The 23,982-nt window shown below is 40.4% G+C and overlaps 3 protein-coding genes across 8 annotated transcripts in view; all 3 read left to right on the top strand.

The window, feature by feature from the left end:
* Positions 1–5,599: 5,599 nt before the first annotated feature.
* LOC131470586 (uncharacterized) lies at positions 5,600–12,324 on the top strand. 3 transcript variants are annotated; one of them, XM_058646500.1, is made up of 3 exons: positions 5,630–5,681; positions 7,503–7,595; positions 9,881–12,324. In XM_058646500.1, the coding sequence occupies exon 3, from the start codon at positions 9,890–9,892 to the stop codon at positions 11,960–11,962; it is 2,073 nt and encodes a 690-aa protein (XP_058502483.1). In that variant the 5' UTR covers positions 5,630–5,681; positions 7,503–7,595; positions 9,881–9,889; the 3' UTR covers positions 11,963–12,324. The 3 variants fall into 3 exon arrangements, with proteins under 3 accessions (XP_058502482.1, XP_058502483.1, XP_058502484.1); XM_058646501.1 differs by having other exon boundaries at positions 7,503–7,625; XM_058646499.1 differs by lacking the exon at positions 7,503–7,595 and having other exon boundaries at positions 5,600–5,681.
* Positions 12,325–13,018: 694 nt separating this feature from the next.
* On the top strand, positions 13,019–15,989 carry LOC131470157 (piggyBac transposable element-derived protein 4-like). The gene is made up of 4 exons (XM_058645782.1): positions 13,019–13,350; positions 13,673–13,768; positions 13,930–14,128; positions 14,251–15,989. The coding sequence occupies exons 1-4, from the start codon at positions 13,175–13,177 to the stop codon at positions 15,685–15,687; spliced, it is 1,908 nt and encodes a 635-aa protein (XP_058501765.1). The 5' UTR covers positions 13,019–13,174; the 3' UTR covers positions 15,688–15,989.
* A 1,751-nt stretch (positions 15,990–17,740) lies between these two features.
* The window catches only part of akap13 (A-kinase anchoring protein 13), a 49,831-nt gene continuing 43,589 nt past the window's right edge, over positions 17,741–23,982 (top strand). For all 4 annotated transcript variants that reach the window (XM_058644677.1, XM_058644675.1, XM_058644676.1 and 1 more), the window contains exons 1-2: positions 17,741–18,168; positions 23,550–23,591. In XM_058644677.1, the coding sequence (XP_058500660.1) occupies positions 23,559–23,591 (33 nt within the window). In that variant the 5' untranslated portion in view covers positions 17,741–18,168; positions 23,550–23,558. The remainder of the gene's footprint in view (positions 18,169–23,549; positions 23,592–23,982) is intronic.

Here is a 23,982-nt window from a genome sequence, read left to right as displayed (position 1 = left end):
AGATCTGAATGAATGGAATATTCTTATTAAATACTTTGTTCTTTACATAGTTGAATGTGCTGACAACAAAATCACACAAAAGTTATCAGTGGAAATCAAATTTATTAACCCATGGAGGTCTGGATTTGGAGTCACACTCAAAATTAAAGTGGAAAAACACACTACAGGCTGATCCAATTTTGATGTAATGTCCTTAAAAGAAGTCAAAATGAGGCTCAGTAGTGTGTGTGGCCTCCACGTGCCTGTATGACCTCCCTACAACGCCTGGATATGCTCCTGATGAGGTGGCGGGAGGGATCTCCTCCCAGACTTGGACTCAAGCATCCGCCAACTCCTGGACAGTCTGTGGTGCAACATGGCGTTGGTGGACAGAGCGAGACATGATGTCCCAGATGTGCTCAATTGGATTCAGGTCTGGGGAACGGGTTGGCCAGTCCATAGCATCAATGACTTCGTCCTGCAGGAACTGCTGACACACTCCAGCCACATGAGGTCTAGCATTTTCTTGCATTAGGAGGAACCCAGGGCCAACCGCACCGGCATATAATCTCACAAGGGGTCTGAGGATCTCATCTCGGTACCTAATGGCAGTCAGGCTACCTCTGGCAAGCACATGGAGGGCTGTGCGGCCCCCCAAAGAAATGCCACCCCACACCATTACTGACCCACTGCCAAACCGGTCATTCTGGAGGAGGTTGCAGACAGCAGCACGTTCTCCACGGCGTCTCTAGACTCTGTCACGTCTGTCACGTGCTCAGTGTGAACCTGCTTTCATCTGTGAAGAGCACAAGGCGCCAGTGGTCGAATTTGCCAATCTTGGTGTTCTCTGGCAAATGCCAAACGTCCTGCACGGTGTTGGGCTGTAAACACAACCCCCACCTGTGGACGTCGGGCCCTCATACTACCCTCATGGAGTCTGTTTCTGACCATTTGAGCAGACACATGCACATTTGTGGCCTCTTTTTGCAGGGCTCTGGCAGTGGTCCTCCTATTCCTCCTTGCACAAAGGTGGAGGTAGCGGTCCTGCTGCTGGGTTGTTGCCCTCCTACGGCCTCCTCCACGTCTCCTGATGTACTGGTCTCCTGTTAGCGCCTCCATGCTCTGGACACTACACTGACAGACACAGCAAACCTTCTTGCCACAGCTCGCATTGATGTGCCATCCTGCATGAGCTGCACTACCTGAGCCACTTGTGTGGGTTGAAGACTCCGTCTCATGCTACCACTAGAGTGAGAACACCGCCAACATTCAAAAGGGACCCAAACATCAGCCAGAAAGCATAGGACCTGAGAAGTGGTCTGTGGTCACCACCTGCAGAACCACTCCTTTATTGGGATGTCTTGCTAATTGCCTATAATTTCCACCTGTTGTCTATTCCATTTGCACAACAGCATGTGAAATTGATTTGCTAAACGACTCAGCTCTGCAGTGAGATGCTCAGTCTCTCCGTCTATGCGTCGAAGCTCAGTGTTTGCGATGGACTGGGACTCCTCCAACTGCTGATTCATCTTCTCAATCTGCTGTCTGATATCATGAAAACACTGGCTTTCAGGACGGAGGATGACGCCAGGTTCAATGCAGAGGAGCATCTCTGAGACATGGTTGAAGGAACGGAGCGCTTTCATCAGTGGTCTGATCACATCTTGGGCTACTTGCTTCAACTGCTGAAGATGCTGTTGCTCTACAGCCCTGTAACTCAGAAAGGGTTCAAGATTAGAAACTGAAAAGACCAATTAACTGATTAAAATCCACCACATAAATAATTTTACACGTTATTTAGTCCACAGAGAAGGTTGTGTTTTTGGCCACATGTATCTGTTTTCTGAGGATGTAAGTTATGGCCCAAGAAAGAAATGAAAGTGAGCTGTTAAATCAGATCAGAATTGAACTTTAAGGCTGATAATGTCAACCTAATGTGTCAAAATCTGACAGCACACTGCAAAAAAAAACATTTAATCCCTTTTACCTGTGGCTAATTATCAGTAATCATGATCTCAATATTAATTTGAAAAAAAAAACAAAAACAACTGTGCTTCCCATTGTCCAGTCTGAGGCTCAACAGTTTATTAACTTATGGCTTTACTGTCACGGCCGCAGAGACAGTAAAGATAAAGATAATAAATAACTAACATGCATTTTCACATCTGTGAATGTACAATATAGAAAAATATCAACACTAACACTATCAATCATGTGACACCAGTAGTTTTACTTTCATTATTGATCTGGTGGTGCGGCGCTGCTGATTGGTCGGTCAGTCCATTATTACCATGGTCGACAATCCAAACACAGCCAGTAGGAAAAAAACAAAAAACTGGAGTCACATGATTTCTGAGAAGATGTTTCACTTCAAGTCAGTGCTCCAGCAGGCAGGAGACTGTTTTGTCATGTGTCTACTGGTTGTCATTCATCTGTGGAAAGTATCTCAAATAACCACTGATTAAAGCAAAGGTTTAATCAATGCTCTGGATACTTTCTGAGGCTTCAGAAATGGCTGTAACAAAACATTTATTTTCATGAGTTGTTTTTAAATGCTTCTTATATTGGCTTGTATATGTGTCTCTTAGCCCTCAATAGCTTTCTTACTGTTGATTTGTATTGTATGTATGTATTGTATGTACGATGGTAATGAGAAAAGGCGTGTCATATACTAAACGACACACACACGCAGTACGTCACCTCCTCAATGATATACTGTTGAAACTGTTGCATCAATTAAAAAGCAAGTAAGACATCACGTAGTTTTAATACAAAGACCTCATACCCACGAAAGACAACGTGATCCATGAACACAGCGAAATGAAACCTGGGTACTTGGTAACTGCAAGAAAGGAAACAAGACAAAAAAAGCATACTATTTATTTAGTGTGTACCTTCCTGAATACAAATTCATTTTTCTACTTCATTACCCACAACAGGTTGCTGGCCGTGGCCAACTGGTAGGCCTTGGAGGTCTAAACAAAATATGAGTCTCTTTATCCAGTATCAAATTTGAGTGACCGATTCCCTGGTTAGCTATGAATTAAATGTATTTTTAGTGTGTTTTCTTACCTATGTGGTTAGTCTTGTTTCAGTCTGTAGATGATCGGGACCAAGGCTGAAAGCAGTGGCAATAAGAGGATGGATTTATTGCCTCTTTTGGAGGAGAGAAGAGCATATGACAGAACAGCCCTCACATCCTACTTCCCACTTCCTCATTGTTCTGAGAATCTAAAGTCACAGGAATGTTTTTCAAAGAGCTAAATTCAAGGAACTGCTTTCACTGTGACACAGTGGCAGCAATGCAGCAGGCGTACCTATATCATACCTGTACCTATATCATCACATATATAAATGAATTCTGTGGCAAACCAATGTGATGTTGTTATATAGTTTTTACATTACTGTCACCTGGTGAACTGGAGTGGAAGAGCTGCATGTGGCCATAGCCTGTTCAATCCTCATCACCCCATTTGCCTCATCTTCCCATTTTTTTTTAATTTAGGTCACATCTTGAAAAGGTTCATTCATTCATTCATTCATTCATTCATTGTCTACATGCTTTATCCTCCAGATGAGTATCACAGGGCTGCTGGAGCCAATCCCAGCTGACATAGGCAAAAGGAGGGGACACCCTGGATAGGTCGCCAGTCCATCACAGGGCCACATAGAGACAAACACCTGTGTGTCCAATTAACTGACTGCATCCACGGGTAAATGAGCTTCATTTTAGCTTGTGTTTATAGCGCAGACTGCTAAACTACATCAACAACAGACTCTGTTCAGCTTGACTCAAAGACATTAAAAGCAGGATATTTCAAACTGGGATTGAGCACTCAACACACAAACACTCAGTAGCAGTGCCGGCCCGAGCCTTTAGGGGGCCCTAAGCAGAATTTGATTTGGGCCCCCCACCTGTGCTTGACGATTATTGACACAAATATCACACTATAATGTTACATTATCAATTGTATTAATACAGACGGATTATGAGCTACTGTCCTGCTGGGCACAGATGCATAAGGATCACCCTATTTGTTCAAGAGTGGGTGCAAACGGGAAGGGGGGTCTGGGATCCTCCCCCAGAAAATTATAAATTTGGTAGATGTGATTTCCTATATTCAGGTGCATTTTTGACATGGCCAGCTGGAGAAGGGCAATCCCTAAATTTGTTCAGATTCATAGCCTTTTGCTTTTTCACTTATGGAGGTAGTGACTTGGGCTTGGGCTTCAGGGTGCCTTGTCCTCTTTGGCCCGGTAGGCTCATTCAGTAATCCATCCTTGCTCACATTCATTAATTCAATCATGTCACTTGTTTAAGTTATTTTAAAAAAAAAAACACTCTGTTGAACTACACAGCCACTTAGTTTGCCTGTGCCTCGGGCCGGCCCTGCTCAGTAGACACTTGCATACAGGCATCTCTAGGTTTTACAGAGAGCAGTCTGAAATAGAAATTGTTGCAGCTTCTCGTGTTGCCATGGTGGACCATCCCAACAGAGCCAGTAGGGGGGAAAAAAACTGGAGTCACATGATTTCCAAGAAGACGTTTGACTTCAAGTCAGCTCTTCACCTGAGAGGACACTGTACATACTGCCCTTTTCTGACTTTGAGCCCCTGTCCCTCTATAATCATGTGCACGCCCCTGGAGCATGCAGTGTACAAGAGAAGATAAGATTACCCTTTACTATTCCTGCAATTCTTCCTATCTCTGTCACAGCCGCATAGATAATAAAGATAAAGGTAATGAATAACTAACGTGCATTTTCTCATCTGTGAATGTACAATATAAAAAAATATCGACACTATGGGAAAATAGAATATACATTATCATAAAGTTACTAGACTTTAATATTTACAGTGTATATGATATTTACATATTTACACATGAGATATTGTCACATACTTTTGTGAAATGTACACCATATTGCATCGTCATATAGACAGTGGGGTGGTTGTCAATCGTCCCCCTCTTGTGCCCTAATGGATAATGCACTGTGTAAAAAAAGTGCCCTCTTGAATAACAAGATGCACAATAAAGTTTCCTCTAGAGAGGTAAAAACATAAGGAAGTGCCTTACTGGCTGCCATTCCTCTGTGGCCTCTAAAGCAAAATATACATTTAAAAAATGGGTTGTTTCTATAGGAGTGTCTTTATGCCGTTGCAAGTTTGGTTCCTGTAGATGTCCTTAGAGGAAATAATATTCAGTGCACTATAGAAAATGTCCATCTCAGTCATAGAAAGTGATGCTCTGCTGTAAAGGATGTCCCTGTAAACCTGTGTGAGAATGAGATTGAGAATAATTATATACTAGTGGCGTCTGTACACGCCGTTGCATATTAGATGATTATGTGGATGTGGTCTTCTTTCTTTTTTTCTTTAGTCATCCTTCACCTGTTTCTTAAATGTCAGACAACTTCTCAGCAGTTTTACTTTCGTTTTTGATCTGGTGGTGCGGCGGTGCTGATTGGTCGGTCCGTTGTTACCATGGTCGACAGTAGGGGAAAAAAAGAGAAAGGAAAAAACTGGAGTCACGTGATTTCTCAGAAAACCCCTGACTTCCTCAGCTCTTTCCAGCTGGGAGGAGACTGTTTTGTCATGTCCCCCGCCCTCCTCCCTTGGCAATAAATACCCATTCTCTCACAGATACTGCTTTCCCTTGTGCTGCTGATCGTCCTCATTCAGAAGCGAGTTCGACCACTGAGGTAAGAAAACGGAGAGAATAACTGTAACGTGATTAACTGCAGTGAAGTTAGATTTAAGTTGGATATTATACAGACATTTGCTCCGGTTAACCAAAAATAAAAATGTGGGATATTTAAAGCAGAGACATTGTGGTTAAAGCTTTTGAGATAAAAGTATGAACAGATTTTAAATGTAAAAACAAGGTCTATCTCATGCAGCCAGTGTAGTAACATGATTGATGTCAATTGATCACATGACCTGGAAGCTATTAAATCTCTAAATATATTTTTTATTCATTCTTATGTATAAATATTCAGTGTGGGATCATAGTACTCCACTGGCTTGTTTTTTGCATTTAAAATCTGTTCATATCCATAGCTTTAACCACGATATCTCTGCTTTAAATATCCCACATTTTTAATTTTTTAAAAACAGTAAGTCGGTACACGATGTAGCCGTCTGTTATCTCCGTGTGTTTACTGTAAAGTCTGCAATACGGGTGCACTTAATAATGTTGGAGTGGCTTGCTCGGGAACCATGGATGTATTATAAGCACTGTTGCCAACTCCTCAGTAAGGACAGTTGCTACTGAAAGTCGCTAGAAGTCGCTAAATGACGTCATCGCCTAATTTCCGTAATTGACAATATGCCTGATATAACCGCATGTGCGCCGTGACACAGTACAGATATCATGTGTCAGATGCAGTGATTTATTTTTGTGTGAGACTGAGTGAAGAAACATTTACATTTAAACGGAGGTGGCCATGCGCATGCGCGATTCATTAGCAGCCTGGACGCGGAGTGATGAGGGTCTCCTCTCTGCTCTGACCACAGGCTGGGACTGCTGCGGACGCTACTGTGAGACTGACCGCCTATAATTTCAATTCATTTAGTTTCATTTTTGAAAAAACCTTCCTAAAGTGCATTAAAAGCCCAGAAAAATCTTATTTCCTCAGAGTGACGTCACAGCTGTGTACGAGCACAGCAAAGCGCGGTCATGTGCCGTCTCGGGAACGGCGCTAATGTCGGGGAACCACAGGCCGTTTCTCAATACTCAAGTAAGCAAGTATGTACTTCCGTACTTGGGAAGTATATACTTGAGAAGTACACTGGGAGTATATACTTGCCAAGTACGGGAGTACACAAGTATGTGGTTGTTTCTCAATACTCAAGTATGCAAGTATGCGAGGCCGGCTCTTCGCAGGGGCAAGAGGGGGCAGAGCCCCCTTAAATAAATGTCTTGCCCCCTCAAATCGAAATTTTGGAAGTTGAGAAAGCACATTTTAATATACTCACACAATTAATATACATTACAAGTTGACAAAATAATCTGCAGTAGCGGAAAAATCCGCCGAAAAAGGGACACACGAGATACAGTGTCGGCTTCCCTCTCATGTCTCTGTCCCTCCGCTGTGCTTGTATTCACAGGCTGCGCAGCACACACACACACACACACGCACACACCCCACAGTATGAAATGAGCCAAGACGAAGCCTGACAGTTTGTGCCACGGAGTGGGTTAGACTTTGAAGGAGCAGCGTTACAAGCACAGAGATGAGTGCCCATGTCCGCTGCATGTGACAAACTGAAGACAAGTGACCTGTGTCTGACTGTCCCCTACGTAAAGCCCCGCCCCAGGCTGTAGTTGTGTACTGGTTTTTTTTTATAATCACAGCGGTTTTTATTGACTATAGTGTGTGAAGTCCTATTTTAGGTTAAAATTTATTTGAGAATTAGGCCATCCACTTAAGATAAATGTTATGTTGTTGGTTGAAAAAATCTGGATCAAGGATGTTTTATTTTATTTTATTTTATTCATTTATTTTATTTTTATTTTTCAGTTCCCCCCCTGAGTGATTGCCACCTTATTGTGGTCAGGGGGTTTGGTGCCTCGGTGACCTTAAGAGCTATACCAGCAGGAGCTTCGTCTTCAGGTGGGACACCCAAGTTGGACAGGTCTGAAGGTAGAGGCCTGACAAAGTGCAATCCACTTCTCCAGGTTGGGGTTGGACACATAGACCCCTTTTAATAAAGAAAGCATTGTTACTATAAGCACAGAAAAAAAGGTGCTGGAGCATGATGTGTACACATGATGCCCTCTTCACATTTCTGACTGCCCCCTCATATATGCCTGCCTAGAACCGGCCCTGCAAGTATGTATGTATTGTTCTGCTGTTTGAATGGTGGCTGGCGCAAGTGCTGCAGCCTCATTAGCACCACCTACGGTGTTGATAAATGAACATATGAAATACTTTTAATAAATGCATACATATGTTGTTATTATTTTTACATTTTAAATATTTAACTTCATTTATTTATTTATTTCTATTAAAATATACAATACAAATAATACAATGTGGAAAATAGATATATTACAGCATTGTAGAGTAGTATTTATATATACTACATATATATGTATGACATATATGTACGTGTACAAATATATACTACTCTACATACTATACTATACATACTGTATCTAATATTTACATATTATATTTCAATACAGATACAATGACCGTGCGACTTTAATAAAAATCTAACATTCAAAGTTAAAATAAATAAAACAATAATAATATACAAACCTTCAAACTGTCAGGTCAAAACGTTTCCATTAAAAACTAAATAACACGTCAACAACAAATCTATGGATCACACCGAGCATCTAATGACAGCGACGTCTGAGCCAGCGGATCATTTCATCAGGACAGGCCGAGGTAACGCTGCTCTGTGCCGGGCACAGTGAGCGCCGAGCGTCTGTAGAGGCGGAGCTTATCACCTCCGACAAACGTCACTGCCAAACTATAAATACGTCATATCTTCATACACAAACCACATGTTTGAATTTAAATGACTAATTTCTCACCTCAAATGATGTTAAAACTTTGTTCCGGGACACAGAAAAATATTTATTTCAGATTTATATTTCTATTATCTGCTGCTATGCTCTGCCGAAATGTATTCTGGGATACATGGCCATCGCAAGTACGCTTAAGTCACCTCCGATGCATACTTGGTAAAAATGGGCGGAGCGAGAACACTTCCGGGTTTGAGAACCGTCCTCGCTGTTCGCTTACTTGAGAATTGGAACAGAACTGGGACTGAGGCTGATGACGTTTTCACAAGTACGGGAGTACGCAAGTACGCACAAGTACGCACAAGTATGGATATTGAGAAACGGCCACAGACATATATACGTGGTCGCCTCATTGAGCAGGTTGGTCCGTTGCTGCCTTACGTCAGCGCGTCCGCCATATTGGATGTGGCAGATCTGCCCGTAAACTAATAAAAGGAAATGGACTGAACTTCATAAAGCGCCTTTCTACAAAGTGCTTTAAGTTAATGCCTCTTATTCACCCATTCACACACACGCACTAATATATCTGGGAAACAAATAGGCACCAAAAACAACTATGTAATGAACATATATGTTCATCAATGTATGTATATATGTACATATACATATACATTTATATATCTCATTTTATTAGTTATTCTTATCAGACAAATGTGTGCTTATTATGTTATCTTTCATGATTATGACTAATTTCAAGTCATTAGGTCACATGACCTGGAAGCTATTGAGCTAAAATACTACTATTTACATTAAAAATGAAAAATAAAATGACGTCATTCTCCCTAGGCAAAACTACAGTGTCAGATATCTGTAATTCAGTTTTTAAGCGTAAGATTCAAAATTACTTACGCCATTTATGTGTATGGGGTTTGTCATTATAGATATATAGATAATACATATAGATAATTCAGTTGTGGATTAGATTAGATTGGATGAGATTAGACTTTATTGATTCCACACTGGGGAATTACACATGGTGCAGCAGCCATAGGACAGAGATCACACAAGATTAAAATGCAACACAATATAATTAGAACACAATTGTAGTGCAAAGTATATAAGATATACAAAAAGGTAAAAAAAAAAAAAGATAAACGATAAAATCCTTCAAATATTCAAACATTGAAAATAGTAATCAACCAATAGAAAATTATATTGACATAATGAAACTTAATTCAAGATATCTAAAAAGGATATAATGACATGACTTGATAATGACATGTTTCAGCTGTTTATAATTCCGAATTTACAAATGTGCATGATGTGGGATGTTATTATGTTATTTAACCAGCTATAAAGAGGCCTGAAAGCATTTTGATAGAGGTGAATAATTGTCTGTTTTTTTCTTTTTTCTTTCAACAGTTTTACATCATGGCCAACAAAATTGCTGAGACCACTCAAAGTCTTTCAACCGCAGCAGAGATGCGTGAAACTACCAAGCTGCTGATGCAGCCCAAAGCAAATTGGGAGGAGTATCTGACTCCTGCTCCACTATCTATTGCTATCTTGGGAGAACTTGTCTTCATTTCCTCCAATGACGACTTCTCCATTAACAAGAATCCTCCAGCAGGGGGCTTCAAGCACATAAAGTACCCAGACTCCTTCAGGGCCTGTCTCATGCAAATCTGTAACTCAGGCTGGGAGGCATTTAATGACGCTCACAATGGCATGGATAGGATCCGCCTTCACACTAGCACAATACCCAATTATATTAAGACGTCAGTCGACATTCTTTTCAATGCCAGTGATAAAGTTATTGAAACTCTCCTGCCAGATCAACTCGAAAACATTCGTTCTATTGCTGATGACTGTGTGGAACAAGCAACCATGGTTGAGAAGAGGTATTCTGATGTCATCAGTTTAATAGGGGAGTTGTTGGAGGCCTGTGTCAATGCTGAGCACTTTTATGGAGAAGAGCTGAAAGAAGTGAAGAAGAAAATAAAGGAAAACAAAATGAGGGAACAGACTGCCAGAATGCAAAATGATCAGACCAAGAAAGCAATGCAGGCCATGGCAAAGCAGATGGAAGAAGCACAGGATGCTTACAAGCAATCCATGGACTCTCTTCCCTCTGGATGGGAAGTGATTGGCATGAATTTTGTTGATGGTATACAATCAAGTGTGGTAGGAATGATGAATGGAATGGTTAATCTGGTGGGTGGTAATGTCAATACATCAAATGCATCATCAGAAGATCATACTCATGAGAGTGGGGATGCATGTGCTGATGAGAATTGTGATGCAATTTCACAAATCAATGCCAGCTGCACATCTGGAGAGATTCTGAATCTTGCAACGGGTTTCGATGAATATGTCCGTGAAAGTGATATAGACTGGAAAAAACTGTATGATGAGAAGAGCAAAAGCACAAAGACTGCATGGGACAAGGAGCAATTCACACGGATCTTAAAACAACTGGATCAGATCCCAAAGGGCCCTCAATGCAAGGATGCTCTTTCACTCTGTGAAACAGGTATCGAGATCTGCGAAGACCTGGCAACATATAACCCAGGTAAGAAGTGGGACATCAAGTCAACTGTAAAGCTGTTGGGGAGCATTAAGAAGTTGAAGGATGCTGCTCACAAATTTGATTCAAAGGCCAAGAAAACTTTAGGTACCCCAGCTCTTGCTGCCAAAGGACCAATGAAATACAAATCAGAGAAGACCAGTTCAGCAAATCAACGCAAGTTAGCCGGTGAGGTAGCAATTGAAAATGCCCGTTTCCAAATTGAGCAGACCAGAGCAGAACTCAAAGACACACGAGAGTCCTATGGAAAGGCTGTTGAGAACATGGAGAAGAAAGAACAGGAGCTGAATGCTGTACTGATAGAACTGCAAAGCTGTGAAATCAAAGAGATTAGCTTTGACCAAACCATCAAAATGCTGGTCAAGGGTCTTGATGCCATGGGAAGAGTACAAGAGCAGTGGAAGAAGATGGTGCGCTTCTTCCAAATGATCTCCAACATCATCCAAATCAGCCTCAACAAAACACTGAAAAACTTTGTCAAAACATCTGATTCAGCAATGAAGCTAGACTACAATGAAAAGCTCTATACAAAAGACCTCCTGTACATGCAGGCATTTCAAGCCTCAAATGTTGCCAGCCTGGTCCACATGATCTCATCCACCTACACTGAAGTGTCTAACGAGTACCTGATGGACAGAGTGAGCAGCCTGGGCAAACTCATGGCCATGGATAAAGAGAAACCAGAGTTTCTTATAGAGCGTCAGAAGCTGCAAAGCTCCTGCACGGCAGCTCAAAAAGGTATTCTGAGGCTAGTCCTGAAGAACAAGAGAGAATTTGAGAACAAGACCAATGCCAGGATGGCAAAAATAGAGAATGGATTGAAAGCAGTTCTACCAGAAGCTTCAGCTGAAGAAACTCAGCGAATCAAGGAAAATGTTCAGGATGGCTACGGAGAAGAAATAAATAATTACTACTAATTCAAGTTATTCATGTTTCTTGTTTGTTTTTTATTTGGAATCAGAGAAAAACATGACTTGTCACATTAAATCTTTTAAGAAGTAACTCTTTATTGCTTAAGTATAGTCACAAACAGTTTATTGTTAATATCCAGTTGTTTTAAACTTGCTGAATGCTTTGCACCTGCTTAATTTGCTACAATATACACAATACATGTTGCTTAACCATTGAACAACCACACTGTATTATGATTAATTAATAATCCTTCTTTTTTATAAATAATACATGTATCACAAGTTGACTTAAGGCATCAACTACTATATGATATTATTGTCTATATCAGTTCTGTATGTGTGCTTTTGAATTAAACACAGTAAAGTCATTTCAGTGTGTGGTGGTTGATTTCCGACTTTTAAACTTTCTTTGAGTTTTTATTCAGGTGTGTGTGTGCGTGTGCATGTGATGGTTATAGCAGATGTTTTTAGTGAGAGCTGTTGGTTCACGGCTTAAAGTGAGCAAAGTGTAGTCAGTGGTGTGTCAGTATATATACAGTATGTATATACATCTATATGAATACATACATATAGATGTATATATACATACATATATATGTGTATATATATATAATAAATTTATATATATATACAATTTTAATGGTGCAGTTTTGCCCCACACAGTTTATTTTTAAAGGCGTGTTTATGCAAAGTAAAATAGTCTGTGTTAACTGCAATTCTCCCAGCCCTCCTTCATCTAATGAAGTGAGAATAGTCTTATTTATTGTATGCACTGTAGATATAATCAGGGTCCTGTGCATTGATTATGACCCACTCACAACCATCAAGTAAGTAATATCCATCCACCTCCAAAATGTGTAGAAAGATTGCAACAAAGGCCCAAACCACACTCCTCACGTATGAAGGACCATCCAAGCCTGTAAGTGGCGCTGTTAACGTGTGCCCGCCTGAAACGACTGTGTGGCATGAAACGTTTTCATCTTTTTGTGTATTGGGACAAAGTTATGATTGGTTTTATATTTTAAAAAACAGAAGCGGTGATAATTGTGCAGAAGTCACAAAATGGCCAGTTTTTCTTTTATTTTTGTGATTTAAAAAAGGAGCCAAGGGAACTTTGAACTGTGACGTTTTCATTGATGACGTTGTTTCCGCTTGCAACCCGGGAAAACCATCAGCGAACAAGAAGAAAATAAACAATAAGGATTACAGAGTAGTACAATGGAACGAAAGAGGACAACAAATCTGCATCAGGCGTTAGAGTATTTCTTTGAATTGGAAGAAGGTGAAAATGTGGTGTCGTTAGAGGACGAAACTTTATCCTCCGACTGGAGTTGCGGGAGTGACAGCAGCGAGGATGACGAGCAGCCATCCACTCCCACTGCCTCTCAACCAACGTAAGTTTGTTCTGAAACTCGTATGTTCTCTCGTTATTTGATCATAGGTTGTAGTAACTCACGGGAGACTTCTTGCTGAACATGAGGGAAGGTTTATTTTCTTACGGACGAACACAGTGTGGTCACGATCACATCAGGCTCTCTCATAGTACACAGAGCTTATGTCTTCTTCACTTCTGTAACATGCCCAACAGGTAACTACTCGACTCATTGCCCCCCTAGTGGACATGTATATACTGCTCTCAGTTCCCACAGTTATTACATAGGTAGATATGCATTTTTTGACTGTAAATATGTTTTTTTCTCTCCCTTGTCAATACAGTTATGTACAGCCTGTGGCCAACCCAGAGACAGCTTTGGGAGCGCTGCGCCCCCAGCTGGGCAGTATAAAGCAGGAACACGACGACACAGAACCGATGTATGTGTATACTGCTGTTAAATTAGCTTCAAGTTGGATATTCAACAGCTATCCACCTCCCAACAGCGGCTCATCCGTCTGTTATAGTAGTTGGGTTGTTCTGCTTGCTAATAATGGATAGATGTCACACACAAAAAAAACAGTCTTGTTTTGTATTATAGTAATGACCAATCATGTGACGAGAGGCCAGTATCGGCACCAAAGCCACGGAGAGGCAGAGGGAGAGGACGTGGGACCACAAGGGGTCAGTCATCTCGCTCCAGAACTCCACAGCCGGCTCATGGCTGGAAGTCTGGAGATGAACTCGACACCGCTCCGCCACCATTGAGATTCAAGCCACTAAGGACCCAGGGTGTACAGGTATTGTCTGGCTTTCTTTTATTTATCTGACTATTTTTTACTTTTGATGCTTTATTTTTTACAAAGGTGTTTATACACAATATCTATTACTTATATGATAATAATTCTTATTATTATTACAGGTGGACACCACAGTGGAGCACACCCCCCTCAACCTTTTTCAGCAGTTTTTCCCTCCAGCAGGGGTCAGAGAAATCTGCCAGAACACCAACAAATATGCTGCACAATATGCAGCTGAAAAAAGGTACACTTGGCAGGATGTAGATGAAGAGGAGTTTAATAAGTTTTTGGGTCTGGTGCTGTTCACCTCATTGGTGAAACTGCCAAGTGTACAAGACTATTGGAAGCAGAACGATGTCACTTCTCATCCTTTTCCAGCTTCGATCATGACTCGGCTACGTTTTCAGACACTGACATGGAACCTTCACCTAAGTGACGTGGAGAAGGACCTGGAGAATGACAGGAAGAAGGGTGGGCCTGAGCATGACAAACTGTTCCGCATACAGCCACTCTTCGAACATGTTCGTGCTGCCTGTAAAGCATCCTACCACCCAAGGAGGCAGCTTGCTATAGACGAAAGGATGGTTGCAACAAAGGCAAAAGCAGGCTTCCCACAGTACATGAAGAACAAGCCAACCAAATGGGGGATAAAACTCTTTGTGTTGGCAGATTCCAGCAATGGTTACACTGTGGACTTGGCTGTTTATGTTGGGAAGGCATCTAACCCCAGTGCTCATGGGCTAAGCTATGATGCAGTGATGAATCTGGTGCAACCAGGCTTTCTCGGCACTGGATACCACATCTATATGGACAACTTCTACACCAGCCCAAAGTTGTTCACTGACCTGGCAAGCATGAAGTTTGGGGCCTGCGGCACATACCGGGAGAACCGGAGAGGGTGTCCTCCTAGCCAGGGAGTCATCTCCAAGAAGTCCCCACGTGGAACAATGCGGTGGATCAGGCAGGACTCAACAGTGTTTGTGAAGTGGATAGACACAAGGGAGGTGTCGATGTGTTCCACCATTCACCCTGCGAATGCTGGTGACACGGTGAGGAGGAAGGTGAGGAGCAAGGGTGGAGTGTTGAAGGTGGTTGACGTCCCTTGCCCTACTCCCGTCATGGAGTACAACAAGTACATGGGTGGAGTTGATCGACTCATCCAGTACTATTCAGTGCACAGAAGACAAAGCCGGTGGTACCGCACTGTCTTCCTACACCTCCTGGATATCGCAAGCACAAATGCATACGTAATGCATTTGGAGCTTGCAGCCGTCAGGAACCAGCCGAGGCTGTCCCACAAGGACTTCATGGTGGAGCTGGTGAAACAGCTCTGTGGAGCTGAAAAAGCAGGCGTTCCTGTGAAAAGACAAACCAGCCATGTTCCAACTGCATGTGCTGCAGAGTTCAGCAGCTCCAACAGGGCCACAGTGGGGCGCAGGCGGTGCCAGCAGTGTGCACAAAAACGGGTGCGCAACACCACTCCCTGGAAGTGTCAGGCATGTGACACTCCCCTCTGTCTATTGCTAGACAGGAACTGTTTTGCTGAGTGGCATGCATAGATTAGCATGAAGATGTGTCTTTGTATATTTTGTTATATGGTTGTAATATAGTGCTCCCTATTTCCTGTTGTCAGAATAAGTATTTTTAATCTTTGATCACTGTGTTTTTGTCTGTGAGAGCAAACATAAAAGCTTTCAAGAATTTGTTTATTATGTAATATATTATTATTTATTTTTACTTTACTACTTTACTACTACCTTGACATGAAAATCCACCTGAAAATTGAAGTTGTTATTTATGTTTTTTATCGGTTTTTATTTCTGTCTCAATATATTTGTTCAGGTTTACAGTTTTAGAATACATCTTTTTACAATTTCCACCTTTGAAAACTGCTTGATCTATTATGTGCCTGTGACAGTAATAATAAAATACAATACAATACAATATCTTGCTCAGGTGTGTTTACATTGCCTTGCAAAAGTATTCACCCCCACTTGGCTTTTTACCTATTTTGTTGCATTACAGCCTCCATTTCAATGTTTTTTTTAACCTGAATGTTATGTGATGGATCAGAACACAATAGTCTAAGTTGGTGAAGTGAAATGAGAAAAATATATACATGAAACTATTTTTTAGAAATGAAAAACACTAAAAATTGGCATGTGCATATGTATTCACCCCCTTTGTTATGAAGCCCATAACAAGCTCTGGTACAACTGATGAAATGATGTCCACCTGTGTACAATCTAAGTATCACATGATCTGTCAGTACATATACATACTTTTTTTTGAAAGGCCCCAGAGGCTGCAACACCTAAGCAAGAGGCACCACTAACCACACACTGCCATGAAGACCAAGGAACTCTCCAAACAAGTAAGGGACAATGTTGTTGAGAAGCACAAGTCAGAGTTAGATTATAAAAAGATATCCAAATCTTTGATGATCCCCAGGAGCACTGTAATCCTGCAACGAGACGACCGTCCACCTAAACTCACGGACTGGGGAACAAGGGCATTACTCAGAGAGGCAGCACAGAGACCTAAGATAACCCTGGAAAAGCTGTACGCTCTATAGAGATGGGCTGTATGGAGGAAGGTGCTCTGGTCTGATGAGACTAAAATTTAACTTTTCGGCCATCAAGAAAACGCTATGTCTGGTGCAATCCCAGCACATCACATCACCCAAAGAACACCATTCCCACAGTGAAACATGGTGGTGACAGCATCATGTTGTGGGGATGTTTTTCAGCAGCCAGGACTGGGAAACTGGTCAGAGTTGAGGGAAAGATGGATTGTGACAATAGGCTATATGGACACAATACTTCATTCAAGATGTGAATTAATTTCATGAAAGAATTTCAAAATAAAAGTGCTAGTTTTGATACAGAACGACATATACTTCACAATAATCATATACTTATGAGGCAAAATAAGTCTTAAAACACCCCCCCCCCCCCCCCAGAAAAATAGTAAAATAATAATGTGGACAACTTTTATTGAAACACCAAACAAGCTTATGTCATGCATTTGATAATGTGATAATTACGACCAAATGTTTTATTACTATCATGAAATATATTTAGCATTATATCAGGTGTATTTTCTATCACCTCGCTGGCAGCTGTGCCTCCGCCATGTTTTCATGATAACAAGTGGGGCCACAGGCCACCAGTATGACACCTCTGCCATAAACTACACATAACACTGCACAAAGAAACGAAACATATGAATGAATAAGTACGTATAACACTTAACTTAAGTACAAGTGAAAGTACTGGTCTGTACTTGAGTTAAAGTAAATACAAGGAGCTTGTTTCAAATTTAGAAAACGTTACTTTTTTTTAACAAGATTGGGGTTCTTGTGTCATGCAAAGGACAAGGGGACACACATCTCCCATGAATTGTTTTTAATTAAAGGCAAACCCTCACAAATTAAAAAAAAGTAAAATATGCAAAGTAAAATATGTAAACACATGTATCAGTCAAAATGGGCTATCATCATCATTTACCTGTCCTCATCCTTCCCCTCTCATCATCCTTCACCTGTCCTCAGTAACAGATGTGATTTAAAACGTAGTGAAGTACAGTACTCAAGTAAACATACATACTCAAGTAAAAGTAAAATTACACATTTTAAAAAAATACTTTAAAAAGTAATTAAGTTCACAAAAAAACTACGCAATTACAGTGACGCGAGTAGATGTTATTCATTATTTTTCCAGAACTGTTGATTCACGTGTTGATTTCGACTACGATCAAGTCTAGGTCTGCCACCAACAAGCCGACATTTGTTTTGAAAAGTATCGCCGGAAGTGTGGAATTATGCAGCTTGACGTCGCTGGTTGCTCTCGACAGAGACCCTCCATACTCCTTGCAGTTCCGACGTCTAACTGGTGCAAACTTGGTCCGTGACAGGCAGAACATGGTCTGGTTCGTCATCTCCATTTTCTGAGGAGGCGGCGAGTAACCCTTCAAGATTGTCCGCGAGGGACAGAGAGGAAGAGAAGAACAAGAGGAGGGAGTAATCTCACCTCCACGGGGTAAGGAAGAAAGAAAGAAAGAAAGAAAGAAAGAAAGAAAAGAAAATATTCTGGCATCAAAGCTGGGCAAACTCGAGCTGCCGCTCTCACTGACTCATGTAAACTTTGTTCACGTCTGTGCGGCTCCATGAGAACATGGACACTGCACTTTTCTCTTGAGTGCGTTGTTTGCGTGATTAGTGCAGCTGCGTGTTACGACGCTGGCGCTTCAAACAACAAACTAGCGGCTATATTTACATTTGTGTAGGTGTCGTCCACTGCAGTGTGTAGTCCACATGATGTGTCATAAGATAAGCCTCTGGACTGGCTCTGTTCGATTGATGTTTCGTGTGTTCTTCGTAGCGCACGAGTTGTAGTTTAGCTACAGGAAGTCGGCGTGTGTTTGTGGTTCCTTACAGCTGTGATTTTTTTTAAGCACACCATCTCAAGTCGGGACACTGTAGGGCCCTCCTTCAGACAACGCCTGGGTGAAAGCGCTTCCTCACCCCCAGCAGGGGCGTTTCAAGGAACTTTCAGGGCAAATGGACCTGGGGCCCCCCTACATTGAGATTTCTAACTTTTTGGCCCTGCTCAGACCTTGTATTACATGACAGAGTTTTAGGGCCAAACTGAAGAGAAAAAAACATTTAATCTTTCAAGAATAAAGTTAATATTAATATTACGAGATAAAAGTTGTAATATTACGAGCATAAAGGTTAATATCATGAGAATAAAGTCTTAATATTATGAGAATAAAGTCGTAATAATAAAGTCATATTACAAGATACGTCCTAATTTTACAAGATAAAAGTCATAATTTTACGAGAATAAAGTCATAATATTAAAAAGTCATATTACGAGATAAAAGTTATTTCACAAGATAAAAGTTGTAATATTACGAGAATAAAGTCTTAATATCATGAGAATAAAGTCTTAATATCATGAGAATAAAGTCTTAATATTAAGAGAATAAACTTGTAATAATACAAGACTAAAGTCATAATATTATGAGAATAAAGTCGCAATATCATGAGAATAAAGTCTTAATATTACGAGATAAAAGTCGTAATATTATGAGAATAAAGGTGTAATATTACGAGAATAAAGTCTTAATATTATGAGAATAAAGTTGTAATATTTAAAAAGTCATATTACAGTCATATTCTTTCTTCCAAACAAACTCAGTTTCTTGCAGTCATCAAAGTCCTGATGCTAAAGATAATGCGGTGCTGATGTGCCAAACATATAAACTATTTCTTTATATGTGAAGCCCCAATCAAAATGTAACTTCAAGAAATGCTCCGCATTTCTCATCTTGACGTATGTCGAAATTGATCATTTTGCTTTGATTTTGCTTTTGATTTTGCTTGAATAATAATTACAACTTTATTCTCATTCCCTTTCTTAAAAAGTATTTTAGGTGAATTCAGTACGGGTTCTCCGGTATCCTCCAACAGCCCAAAAACATGTACTAGATTTGGGGATTAGGAAAATTGGACTCGCTTAACTGTGAGTGTGAGAATGAATGGTTGTCTCTGTGTGGCTCTGTGATGGACTTACGTCCTGTCCAGGGTGACATAGGGTGAAAGATATAGGCCTTTTCTATGTCAGCTGAGATTGGCCCTCATGTGGAGGATAAAGCGGTAGGAGATGAGTGAGTGAGTAAACACGGCATCGTTTCAGGAAATGTCTCCCAAACGACTCAAAATGCTGTAGTACATATGCCAGGCCTGTAAGTGGAGCTGTAACTATACACAAAAAACGGAGAAGAAGACATTACACACATTACAATTTACTGTATATAATGACAGAAAAGTTATGATAAAGCTAACAGACCACACAAGTAATCAATTAATTGATAAAATAATCAACAGTTACAGACAGATAACCGTCAGGTGTAGGGGGTGAGAATCACAGATGACCTCACGGTAAGATCAGAAGAAGAAGAATCAGCCAATACCCAATCTAAATAATGCTGTCTAACCATTTTTTTTTCCCATAAGGCAATTCATTTTTACCTGGTCCTTATAATGTATTTACTTAATTGTGTGAGGGTTCATCAAAAATCTCCTCAGAGTTATTTAGAATTTGTGCCAGTTGGTCTGAATGGGGTCGTAGGGTGAACTCAGAAAGGAAAGACTCCACAACAGCATGTTGTATGGGCTTGAGTATCAGTTGAATTTGATCAATTCATTTCATTTGATTCACATTTACAATTCCACTGTTATAAGAAGTGTAAAGTAAAAAAAAAATCCATCAGAGCAACAGTAAAGGAAAATACAGAATAATTCGACCATTTAGAAACCATTGAACAGAATCAGAATGTCTACTCAATGAGGATGTTGATTATTTTACACAACTAAATTAGACAAATTTAGTTGTCTAACTAACTAAAAAAACACACGCACTTTTTTTACTTCAATGCAAACGCAGATTCTGTGCTCCCAGTGCTGCTCTTGAATCTCAGCAACTATGTAAAGCAGTGGCAGTAGCTGGAAATGCCGAGGTTTGTTGTGATAAGAACAGAGCCTGCTGCCACTTCATGGGTGCAGCCAGTGGAAGTGAGTGACACTGCAGCTCTGTTAGCAGCAGAGTACAAAGACTGCTGTTTACCACAGCTGAAAGCGGGATTAGCAGCTGCTGCTCCCTCTGCTCCTCCTCTCGCTCTGTCTCTCTTCCACTCTGTCTCCTACCCCTTCTCAGGCTCATTCCTTCCATACCAGACATAACTTTTGGCCAGCTGAGCTAGTCTCCAGTTTCTCGCTGTAGTTGTCTGCAAAAGTTCAGTCAGAATCAGCGTTTAGTTCTGTAACATGTAATTACAGCACAGTTGTGGAAGCACTGCCCCTTCTCTGCTCGTTTCACCGCAGCACATTTGTAGATGGGAGGGTGAGATACCATGCGCACACTTTCTGCTCAACCAAGACAGAACACATACAACCTCTGAGTCATACAGTACATAAAGCCTGCTTAGCCACATTTGTGCACACAGAGACAGAGTTGATCGCATGGCCTGTTCTTCCAGCAGCTTCCTGTAACTGGGCAGAGTCAGTTGGTTTAATTTGAATTCATGTCAATGATGATGGAAAATTTGGGACATAGCTTATCATCTACAACATCTAGGCCTCGGCTCGACTCCACTCTACACGGCATGGTATGGTTTTCCATTACAATGTAGTGTCTCCTCAAGGTGGGCAGAGTCATCGCAGCACGGCTGCAAGAAACTGCCATGACCTAGTTTTATGTATGACACACACAAACAAGTGAGAAGCAAAGCATTTTTTTCAGTGTACTGAATCATCTGGTCATTAAAAAGATGAGTTCAGTATTCTATTTGACACAGTCACTGACCTGCAGTATCTGGGTGCATTGTTGAACTTGCATCATTTATCCTGGTGCTGCATACCTTGCATGTGGCTGCATGCTTATTCGCACGCTGCACAAAGGCGTTACAACCAAAAGTAATGATAAAAGGCACAGCTGCTGGTGAACTTGCCGTCGTCATGGTCCATGCATTTTTTTTGATGCCTGTGACTGTGCGCACATGGCTTAAGCATTACACTGTGCGTTATAGTAAGGGAGATTACCTTGAATTTGCCTTACTTTTCCCCAATGTCTATGCAGCCATGAAAGGTCTTGAGTCTTGTTTCTATGAGCGCTGGTCACAAATCACAAATCTCAAGGCTTCAAAACAGGAGAGCAAGAATTATATATATATGTGTGTATGTATATGTATGTATATATATATATATATATATATATATATACTGTATATATATACATACATACATATGTGTGATGTGCATGTGTGTATATATATATATATATGATATATATGATGTGTGTCGTCACTCGAAGAGTCATGAGGGCAACATCCAGCACAAGAATCAAACTGAACTGATCAGTTAAAAAGACTTGTGTTGATCTCCAATATGTAGCAAGGAATTTTCTATAATCTCAATATTTAAAAGAGGATTCTGGTGTATTTAGCGACAGCACTGCTGAAAGCAGGCGATCGCGAGCCGAATCCCAACACGTTCAGCCATATTTTAGCTTAGTGACCGTAACAGACAGAGTCAGACTAGTACTCAATGAATCTTTTTAATTAATTGATTCTAATGATTCATTGCACTGAAAAAAATGCTTTGCTTATCACTAGTTTGTGTTGGGTATAAAACAACATCACGGCACCTTTGCGCAGCCATGCTATGACGACCCTGCCCAGTTGAGGAGGTACTATGAAGCAATGGAAAACGACCAAACCAAGTAGAGTCACGTAGAGCCGAGTAGTCTTTAGGTCGCTCTTCAACCAGAGCCATTTCACCTTCTAATCTTGTATCAGCTTTGGCTGCATCAATTCAGCTTTTCAAGACCAACTGTGTCATCAGTTCAAAATATTGTTTCACTATATTGTTCTCATTTGGAGTTTTCTGGACACTCTGGGCTCATTTTTTATAGCGAACACAGAGTGTATAACTTGGTTTCCCCAGTATTCATTACCTTCATTTCTCTCTTGTTAAGTTTCTTTGGTCTGCTCACAGAGGTGAGAAATATTACATGACTGTGTTGTGTGTGTGTTCATAAATCACATGATAGAGGGAAGACACACGCACCAAGGTATTTAAAATTATGTTACATGCGTTCAGTGTTTTCAGTTACTTAGAATGTAATGCTAAAGAAAATAAAAGTTTTAGTCATGATATAGTAGTGGCCTGCCAAAAGTAAACTGACCAATTTAAATCAATTAAAACTGATGACTTTAACATTTGACAGCAAATTGTTTTTGATTTGTAGGGTCTACCCTACAAATCTGTGCAGTGAGCAGTTTACAAGGCAATGTGTGTTCCCTGTTCATGGCAATATTAGTGGCAAAGATATTCTTAAGATATAAGAATATAAGATAGAAAAGTAAGTAAATATAGTAGTAAATAGGCTGAAAGTTCAGGCTCTTTACGTTTTATATAACAGGGCTAGAGCTGCAACTAACGATTATTTTCATAATCGATTAATCTGTCAATTGTTTTCTCGATTAATTGTTTGGTCCATAAAATATCAGAAAACCTTAAAAAATGTTGATCGGTGTTCGTCAAACCTGGCAACGATGATGTTCTCAGATGTCTTGTTTTGTCCATGAACCAAAATGATTAACTTTTAATGATTTCTTTGTTATCCAGAGCAAATAAATGAAGAAAATATTCACATCTAATAAGCTGAAACAATTGAAAGTCTTGTTTTAATCATGAAAAAAGCTTTAAACCGATTAATCCATTATTAAAATAGTTGTCGATTAATTTAGTAATCGATTAAAAATCGGTTTTGAGCTCTTGTTGTGTGTGTTTACTGTGTTTATAATTGAATGTAAATGGTCACATCTCTGTCCCCCTGTGTGTGTTCTCCTACAGTCCAGCACCATGAAACTGAATCCCCAACAGGCTCCACTCTATGTAAGTATCATGATGGTTAATAGCACTGCTGCAAGTACATTGCAGGTTGTGCCTATTTCACTCTATACTTTTTGCATTCAGTCACCCAGAATCAGGACATGGTTGAGCAGAAGTCGCTAAACTACTAAATCTCTTAAGATAAGATAAGATAAGATAAGATAGTTCTTTATTTGTTCCGCAGTTGGGAAATTTGCATTGTTTTTTTTTTTCCAAATGTGTTTATTGGATTTTCTGAGGTTTTTTGTTCTTAACATGGAACCACAAGTTACAGATACAGATAACCCAAGAAACAGCCAACCAGACAAAAACATACTTAATAAATAAATAATAATATTAATAATATTAATAAATAAATCAAATATAAAACAAACAAACAAACAACCAGAAAACA

The sequence above is a fragment of the Solea solea genome, chromosome 12, assembly GCF_958295425.1.
Source record: "Solea solea chromosome 12, fSolSol10.1, whole genome shotgun sequence".
Lineage (NCBI taxonomy): Eukaryota > Metazoa > Chordata > Actinopteri > Pleuronectiformes > Soleidae > Solea > Solea solea.
Note: the sequence above shows the minus strand (reverse complement) of the source record. Positions and strands in the feature narration are given on the sequence as shown.

What these genes read in the sequence shown, in the direction of transcription:
- LOC131470157 (XM_058645782.1), top strand. Translation starts at nt 13,175, where the DNA reads ATGGAACGAAAGAGGACAACAAATCTGCATCAGGCGTTAGAGTATTTC. An exon ending in CCCACTGCCTCTCAACCAAC is followed by an intron (nt 13,351 to 13,672) that starts GTAAGTTTGTTC and finishes TTGTCAATACAG; the next exon opens with TTATGTACAGCCTGTGGCCA. An exon ending in CACGACGACACAGAACCGAT is followed by an intron (nt 13,769 to 13,929) that starts GTATGTGTATAC and finishes TTTGTATTATAG; the next exon opens with TAATGACCAATCATGTGACG.
- LOC131470586 (XM_058646499.1), top strand. Translation starts at nt 9,890, where the DNA reads ATGGCCAACAAAATTGCTGAGACCACTCAAAGTCTTTCAACCGCAGCA.